Here is a 9236-nt window from a genome sequence, read left to right on the forward strand (position 1 = left end):
ATAAACTAAAAGAAAACCTGCTCCCTTGGTAATTTTGAGTGCTGTAGATTCAATAATTGGACAGATTGAATTTCGGTCACTTTTATTCCATGTGCAATCTGCCTTCTGGAGTTTTCTGTGTAATAAAAACCAAGCTTGCTAATTCAGATTTCCAGCAGCTGCAGCATTTTGCTTTTGTCATAAATTTTAATCTGTGCTTTAAAAACTATTTTCCAGCCTTCCTCACTGGCAGGATTGCCATGAACTCTGGAGCAAAAAGCGTCGACGTCAGAAGCAAGCAGGAATCATTGAAGATCCACCTGTGCAAAAGACCACTCGTAAAGACACGGTGATCAGCACTGATGACAGTAGGAACAGCACACCACAGATTGGCCCAGCAGGACAGAGTAAAACACACAGCAGCACCACAGACGTGGGCGGTGAGTCAGTCTGGATGGGCGTGACTGCGGTAAGATGCTCTTTTGGAGAGTTAGTGCAGACTTGATGGGCCAAATGGCCTCCTTCTGCACTGTTGGGGTTCTGTGTAGCTGTGCTGACGTGGATTTCGCGCATAGTCTAATTTTGGTCGGAAAGCATTTTATATGCAGCAACTGTTAGTGTTCATCATCCCTGTGTTTGCTTAACATTCGGTAAACAGAAAGTACAGCATTGAGAAAACGACCAAAGAGTACTCTCACGCATTGCCTTTACCAAATAACACACACAGGTTAAAATTCAAAAGCCATCTAAAATATGTATTGAGATCACATGACCCATTGAGGGTATTTAAACTCATTTATTAATTACTAATTAAAATGGGATAAAGCATAAAGTCTGTTGCACCTTGCTGATTACAGTGCACCTTATTTTAAATATGTATGAAGTGATTGTAGCCTGGAGAATGTAAGCTGTGGTCAGAGTGATTGATGAGAGTTTTGAAGCTTACTTTGTTTTGTGTAGGCATCAGAGACGCTGCACAACAGCTAAACCAGAATGAGTTAGCAGTGCTGCTCAACCTGCTACAGACACAGACCAACCTCAGCCTCACCCAGCTGGCACAGGCGTTGAATGTCAGTACTAACCCAGAGACACAACAGCAGTGGAATGTCCTTAGTCAATCACTCGTGGCTCTGGCTGAAGCTACCAGTCAGCAGCAGGACGCTCAGCCTCTCACAGTGACTCAACGTACATCTCCCGCTATACCATCCATCCAGCCTGCTCCAACAGCAACACCACTTCCAACTGCTTCGACACCTCTAACACCAATATCAGCTCCTCTTCCACAGGCCCTCGCTGCCTTGCCGCAGGCACCACACACCCAGCCATCTCAGTCCATATCTCAGGCGGCTGACACCCAAACCGACACACAGAACTTGTTGACCGTTTTACTGAGTCAGCTGATTAAATCTCAGGAACCTGCTACAGTGCCTGAAGAAAGTAATGGCATCAAAGCGAGTGATGGACCACAGCAGCTACAGACTGCCATTACCACTACTGACGCCACAGGTAACTATCACTCTCTACAAGTGTATATCATTCTTCTGCTATTTCGCGATAAACTGCACTGTGTTGCTATCCCTGTTAATTCCCGTTGGGCGGACGAGTGGCAGATGCAGTTTATTGCAGAAAAGTGTGAAGTGATTCATTTTGGAAGAGCAGATCGATGTATAAAATCAAGAGCACAATTCTAAAGGAAGTGTGAGACTGGAAGGATCTCAGAAATGCACAAGGTGTTTAGGGTGTCATGTCATGTTGAGAGAGCAGTTGACAAAGCATGCAGGCTCCAAAGCTTTATTAATGGGACACAGAGTGCAAGAGGCAAAGAAGTCAGTTAAATGTATGTGGAACATTGGTTTAGTCCCGACTAGAGTTCAGGGTGCCACACTTTAGGAAATATGTGGAAGCATTAGAGAGAGTGCAGAAAATAATCACGGAAGTCGTCCCAGGAAAGAGAAACTTATATGGCAGAATTGCAGAAATTAGGACAGTTTTCCTTACAGAAAAGATTGAGAGGAGATTTCAAAACTAAGAGGGTTCTGGACAGACAAGATAAGGAGAAACTGTCCCTGTTGGTAGAAGAATCATAAATGGAGAGTGCAGGAGGACATGGTGGGAGCAGCACCAGGCATACCTAAAAATGAGGTGTCACCTGGTGAAGCTATAACACTGGATAAATAGCAGGTGATAGACAGGGCTAAGCGAAATCACAACTAACCGAATAAGATCTAAGCTCTGCAGTCCTGCCGCATCCAGTTGTGAATGGTGGTGGACAACTAAACAACTCACAGGAGGAGGAGGAGGTCCACAAATATCTCCATCCTCAATGATGGAGGAGTCCAGTACATCAGTGCACAAGATAAGGCTGAAGCATTCGCAACAATCTTCAGCCAGGAGGCCATTTGGCCTTGCATGCCTGTGCTGGCTTGCTGAATAAGCATCATTTGAGTCATATTTGGCACATTGGAAGATGGTTGTGGTTGTGGAGAGTCAGTCATTTCAGCTCTAGGACATCTCTGCAGGAATTCCTCAGGTTAGTGTCCTCAGCCCAACAATCTTCATCAATGATCTTCCCTCCATCATAATGTCAGAAGTGGGGATGTTTGCTGATGATTACACAATGTTCAGCATCAATCACAACTCCTCAGATACTGAAACAGTCCATGTTCAAATGCAACAAGATCTGGACAATATCGTGACTTGGGCTGACAAGTAACAAGTAACGTTCACACCACACAAATGCCAGGCAATGACCATCACCAATAAGAGACCTCTAACCATCGCCCCTTGACATTTAATGGCGTAACCATCATTGAATTCCCCCATTCTTAACATCCTTGGGGTTACCATTGACAAAAAACTCAGTTGGACTCACCACATTAACACAGTAGTACAAGAGCAGGTCAGAAGCTGGTAGTGCAACGAGTAACTCACCTGCTGACTCCCCGGAGCCTGTCCACCATCTACAAGACACAAGTCAGGGATGTGACGGAATATCCTCCACTTGTCTGGATGGATGCAGCTCCAGCAGCTTGACACCATCCTGAACAAAGCAGCACTTGATTGGCAACACATCCACTCCCTCCACCACTGACGCTCAGTTACAGCAGTGTGTACTATCTACAAGATGCACTGCAGCAATTCACCAAAGATCCTTAGACAGCACCTTCCAAACCCACAACCGCTTCCATCTAGAAGGACAAGGGCAGCAGATAAATGGGAATACCATCACCTGCAAGTTCCCCTCCAAGCCACTCACCATCCTGATTTGGAATATATCGCTGTTCCTTTGCAGTCGCTGGGTCAAAATCTAGGAATTCTCTTCTTAACGCCGTTATGGGTCAACCCACAGCACATGGACTGCAACAATTCAAGAAGGCAGCTCACCACCACCTTCTCAAAGGCAGCCAGGGATGGGCAATAAATGCTGATGTGGAGATGCCGGCGTTGGACTGGGGTAAACACAGTAAGAAGTCTCACAGCACCAGGTTAAAGTCCAACAGGTTTATTTGATAGTAAAAGTCACAAGCTTTCAGAGCGCTGCCCCTTCATCAGTTGAGTGGGAGCTTTATTCACAAACAGGGCATAAAAAGACACAATCTCAATTTACAAAATAATGGTTGGAATGTGAACCTTTACAGGTAATCAAGTTTTAAAGTTGCAGACAGTGTGAGTGGAGAGAGGGTTAAGGACAAGTTAAAGAGATGTATATTGTCTCTAGACGGACAGTAAGTGAGACTTTGCAAGCTCAGGCAAGTCATGGGGGTTACAGATAGTGTGACATGAACCCAAAATCCTGGTTGAGGCCGTTCTTGTGTGTGGAACTTGGCTATCAGTCTCTGCTCAGTGACTGTGCCTTGTGTGTCATGAAGGCCGCCTCATAAGAACATAAGAAATAGGAGCAGGAGTAGGCCATCTAGCCCTTCGAGCCTGCCCCGCCATTCAATAAGATCATGGCTGATCTGAAGTGGATCAGTTCCACATTCCCGCCCTCTCCCCATAACCCTTAATCCCCTCTCTTACCAAAAACCCATCAACCCGCGTCTTAAAAATATTTAGTGAGGTAGCCTCCATCACTTCAACGGGCAGAGAATTCCAGAGATTCACCACCCTTTGAGTGAAGAAGTTCCTCCTCAACTCCGTTCTAAACCGCCCCCCCTTTATCTTGAGGCTGTGCCCTCTAGTCCTACTGTCCTTTCTGAGCGGGAAGAGTCTCTCCACCTCTATCCTATCCATCCCATTCATCATCTTATATGTCTCAATGAGACCTCCCCTCATTCTTCTAAACTCCAACGAGTACAAGCCTAGTTTATTCAGCCTCTCCTCATAGCTCAATCCCCTCAACTCCGGTATCAGCCTAGTAAACCTCCTCTGCACTCCCTCCAAGGCCAAAATATCCTTGCGTAAGTGCGGCGACCAAAACTGCACACAGTACTCCAGCTGCGGCCTCGGAGAACATTTACCCGAAGATCAGAGGCCGAATGCTTGTGACCGTTTAAGTGTTCGCCAACAGGAAGAGAACAGTCTTGCCTGGTGAGTTGCTGAGCAGAGATTGATAGCCGAGTTCCACACACATGCGTATGGCCTCAACTGGGATCTTGGTTTCATGTCACACTACCTGTAACCCCCATGACTTGCCTGAACTTGCAACATTTCACTTACTGTCTGTCTGGAGACAATGTACGTCTCTATAATCTGTGCTCAGCGCTCTCCCCATTCACACTGTCTGCACCTTTGAAACTTGATTACCTGTAAAGATTCACATTCCAACCATTATTTTGTAAATTGAGTTTGTGTCTTTATATGTGCTGTTTGTGAACAGAACTCCCATTCACCTGATGAAGGGGCAGCACTCCAAAAACTAGTGCCGTTTGCTACCAAATAAACCTGTTGGACTTTAACCTGGTGTTCTTACAAGACTTACAATAAATACTGGCCAACCAGCAGTGCCCATGTCCCACGATTGATTAAAAAACGCTGTAGGGCACAGATTTATGATAATTGGCAATAAAACTAGTGATGACACGAGGAAAAACCTTTTCATACAGGAGTGGATAGAACCTTGAATACACTGTCTGAGAGTGTAGTCGAACCAGGCTCAGTTGACCCAAATGGAAACAGATTGCTCTCTGTTAGAGAGAATTATACTCATTCAGTGAGCCAGCACAGACATGCAAGGCCAAATAGCCTTCTGTACTATAACAATTGCAGGCAGCATGGTGACACAGTGGTTAGCAGTGCTGCCTTACAGCTTCTGAGACCTGAGCTTGTTCTGGCTTTGGGTCGCTGTCTGTGTGGAGACTTTCTCCCTGAGCCTGCGTGGGTTTCCTCTGGGTGCTTCGGTTTCCAGCCACAGTCCAAAGATGTGCAGGTTAGGTTGATTGGCCATGGTAAATGTGAGGGGCTTTGGGGATTGGATAGTGGGGGGGGGCGCTTGGGAGGGATGTTCGTTTGGAGAATCAGTGCAAACTCAATGGGCCAAATGGCCTCTTTCTGCACTGTAGGGATTCTGTGGTTCTAATTCTGAGTTTGCTGGCTGACCTCACTTACTGATGAATGGTCTCATTTATTAACCCATTAGAATAGTTTCCATCACTAAATATTGAGATATCCTCCTGCCTTTTCTAACATGTTTGTCATATCTCTTTATCAAAGGATTTATGTCCTAAAAGTTTGAAAGCTGTGGCTGGGGTTTGCATTTTAACAAGATGAGTTTAGCTATGCTCCAGAATTCAGTGGAAAACAGCTGAGGTGGGTGGGGGTGGAGCTGTGCACAGTTATCGTATCTCAAAGTGAAAAATACATTTACCAATGGGCCTCAAGGAACCAGATTAAACGAAGGGGATAAGTGTATTGAGTCTTGCATGTCGAAACAGCAAGTTCCTCTCACCTGCTCCCCTTCACAGAAAGAATCCAAACCCCATACACCCCCACTCTGTTTCAATACACTCTCACTCGCCATTCATTCAGTATCTAACCTACTGTTGACATAGTCCCTTCAGTCACTCCAGCATGTGTTCCAGTTTCTCAATCCTCTGTGTAAAAAGGTTGTTTCTTTGTCCTAAATCTCTTACATTAACTCATATCTCTATCCCCTCATTATATAACCTGAATTAATGAAACATCCTGTCTCTACTCTGTCCCGTCCTGTTATCATTTGGAATATATCTATCAAATTACACCCTAATTTCCTTTTTTCTAATTAAACCAGTCCCAACCTTTCAACCATTTCTTCATATTTATATTTCCTTGTACTTAGCAAATGCTGCTTGAATTTATACTGATTGCTGTTTCTGGCCTCCACCGTCTTCCTACTGCGTAGCCCCAAAATTAAGTTTATATGAATTCTCCATTACATCTCAACTTTTAGATGCTCTTGTTCTTGCCATAAAAACAGTTTCCTTTTTTTTGTGGCCTTATCCGTTTGAGATGCTGCTTTTAATGCCCTCTGAATCGTAATCCCCGAATCACTGTGCTCCCTAACAGGAGTAATCCTGACCTGTATTTGTTTTTCACAGAAATGTTTGCCCTCATATTTCGTGACTCTGAATTTGATTTCCAGTGCCATTGCATCTATCAATGTCCCTTCGCTCTGACATTGGACAAGTCAGGAAAGGTTTTGTCTCAGCTGTGAATGTTCCTGCAGTACAGCAGCTTGTCATTGTCCATGGTTCAAATCTAAATGGTGGGCATTGGTTTAAGGATGGAGTGAGGTGGGTGCAGTGATGTAACTGGTACCTTGTATTTTTTTTTGTCTAGATGGTGCTCCCCTCACTAAACTGGATATAAAAGTTCCTGGGCCACCACCTGCACTCAGTCAAACTCGAATTCTTCCTCCAGACCAGCGACCACCAGAGCCCCCTGGCCCTCCACCCACCTTGGGCGATACAGACTGTCGAATTAATCTGGGATTGAGCCCTTCTACCAAGGATCCGAACGCAGGAGTGAAAGCAGCTTTGTTGCAGTTACTGAACAAAGAAGAATCACAAGACAACGACAGACTTAGCAGAGTGCCAGAGTATGGCAGTTCACACTTAGCTAACAGCTATGGCACAGATGGCTTCAGGAATAATGTCAGTACGAGTGAAAGGAGAGACTCTGAGATAATAGGGCACACGTTATTGGACAGCAAACCTGCCGTGTGTGCTAGCACCTCCCAACAACTGACCCAATCCAGGACATTGTCCAGCTCAATGAGTGAGTTTGCAGAGTCCAGTACATACCAGGACATGGGGGCCATGCAGTTTACAGCAGATCAGGATCACCGTTTTAATTTTACCAGAGTTACTTTGCCATCTTTGGTAACTGGTGCAGAAGGTAGCAATAGCACAAGCATGTCTGCAGATGCTAAACCACCAAACTACAGCTACAGTAGCCCAATGCTGGGAAGTGCTTTGCCTGGCAGCACCATAACTGGGCTAAGCTGGAATGCACCAACACGGGGCTCAGGGTATAACAGGGCACATGGCAGAATACCAAGCAGAGGTGGCAGAGGGAGGGGTGTACCATACTAACCCTGGCACTCACCTTTAGTGCTGTTTTACTATCATGTCCTTGAAGAGAAGCAACTGTGATCACCTTTGACAGGGTTGAAGAAATCCACACCCCTAGGTCCATTCCTGACAAGGCGGGGACTGGCCAGATGGGGATTATTTGGCCTACAGGCAGCCATCTGCAGTGTGTGAACTGGAGGCCCTTTATCATAGGGTGAGGAATCTTTCACTGTAAAATTACACTGATGGGGAGATTTCCCCATGATCTATATAATCAATTTGCAAATATTGAAGTCCTTGAAGACTATGGGACAATATCAAAAGGAAATGATATGAGGGAGCAATTCTCTAGCCGTGTTGGCACGTCAAGATGCAACAATACGGGTTGTGGGAAGTCTGTGGAATTGCAGTGGGCTTGAGGTAAAGCCCAAAGTATAATATGTAGAGTAATCTCTAAAATGGAAAGGTTATTAACAAGCCTGTGCTGTCAGAGAAATACACTGGAATCTGCTTGGCAGACTGGCTTGGATCATCTGTTTATTATAAAAGTTTCAAAACCTTGGACCATATCCTCCTCATTTCTCTGTACCTGAGCCTCAGTGGAAGCCACTTTATCTTGTGTTATTTTCTAAGTTACAAGCATCTCAGAAAAGCTGCAATTAAACCTGAACAATGTTCTCACCTGGCTGAAGGTGTGAATTCCTTTACCTGCAAGTGGGTTCCATCAGTGAGCCGAATATTGCAGCACCTCTCTACAGTGTCGCTCAGTTCTTCCCGATCGGTCCCCTTTCCCCTCGTGGATCTGGCTAATGATTCCGTCTTTCCCTTCAGTGATTCATGGCTTTCCTCAGTTTATTCACTTTTTTTAATGTTCCACCATTTCACATTCTGCTAAATTGCCACTAAATGTTGTGAAAAGAATTGCCTTGCATTTCCAATCTCTTAATGCTTTCAAGCTGTGGTTTAGAATTGGACCATCTCTTGTGTGACTTGAATTGCATGGGTTTCCAAGGCCCCCGCCAGCGCCTCCCTTTGGAGAGCTTCTGCACAGAGTGTCACTGCGATTCCCAGTGGCAGTGATGGGGTGGGAGGGGGTGCGGGGGTCTGCAGATATCTCCCCAAGAGGCATTTCAGTGCAGTGGCCCTGACTTTACCATCATCTGTCTGGGTGGGTGCCACATCAAGACACGGTTTAGTTGCTATAGTAACAAATTATTGTTCTGAGGATAAGGTTACTGAATTTTTTTTTTCAGCTTTTAGTAAATTTTACTTTAATAAAAAAAATAAATGTAGCTGCTGCCTGTTTCTGTTGCAGTGCCTGTGTGCGCTTCTCCTGTCACACAGCAACATCTCAACACTCTGCAAGCTCCCATTCCAATCCTTAAACCTCCATCGGCACTGACCGAGCAGCAACTCTGGCATTGCCAGAACCCGAGAACCACCCACAGCACATAGACTGTCCTGGGAGGGGACGGGGACGGGGGACGGGGGGGGTCACTGTCCTGGGAGGGGATGGGGGACGGGGGGGGGTCACTGTCCTGGGAGGGGACCGGGACGGGGGGGTCACTGTCCTGGGAGGGGACGGGGATGGGGGGGGGTCACTGTCCTGGGAGGGGACGGGGGGGGGGTCACTGTCCTGGGAGGAAGGAAGTTCACTGTCTGAGGGAGGGGGGGGGGGGGGGGGGGTCACTGTCCGAGGGAGGGGGGGGTCAGCGTCCAGAGGGGCGAGAGGGTCAGTAAATGGTCTGTGCTTCCAGTGAATGCAGG

General features: G+C 46.2%; 1 protein-coding gene across 1 annotated transcript in view; it reads left to right on the forward strand.

Moving 5' to 3' along the window:
* LOC145340196 (cyclin-dependent kinase 12-like) overlaps positions 1-8738 on the forward strand; it is a gene marked incomplete at its 5' end in the record, with an annotated part of 55410 nt that extends 46672 nt beyond the window's left edge. Inside the window, 3 exons of the mRNA XM_080184625.1 lie at positions 217-419; positions 940-1485; positions 6736-8738. Of these exons, the coding sequence (XP_080040751.1) occupies positions 217-419; positions 940-1485; positions 6736-7490 (1504 nt within the window). The remainder of the gene's footprint in view (positions 1-216; positions 420-939; positions 1486-6735) is intronic.
* Between the last annotated feature and the right edge of the window lie 498 nt (positions 8739-9236).

The sequence above is a fragment of the Carcharhinus amblyrhynchos genome, unplaced genomic scaffold, assembly GCF_965287045.1.
Source record: "Carcharhinus amblyrhynchos unplaced genomic scaffold, sCarAmb.v2.hapA scaffold_833, whole genome shotgun sequence".
Taxonomy (NCBI): domain Eukaryota; kingdom Metazoa; phylum Chordata; class Chondrichthyes; order Carcharhiniformes; family Carcharhinidae; genus Carcharhinus; species Carcharhinus amblyrhynchos.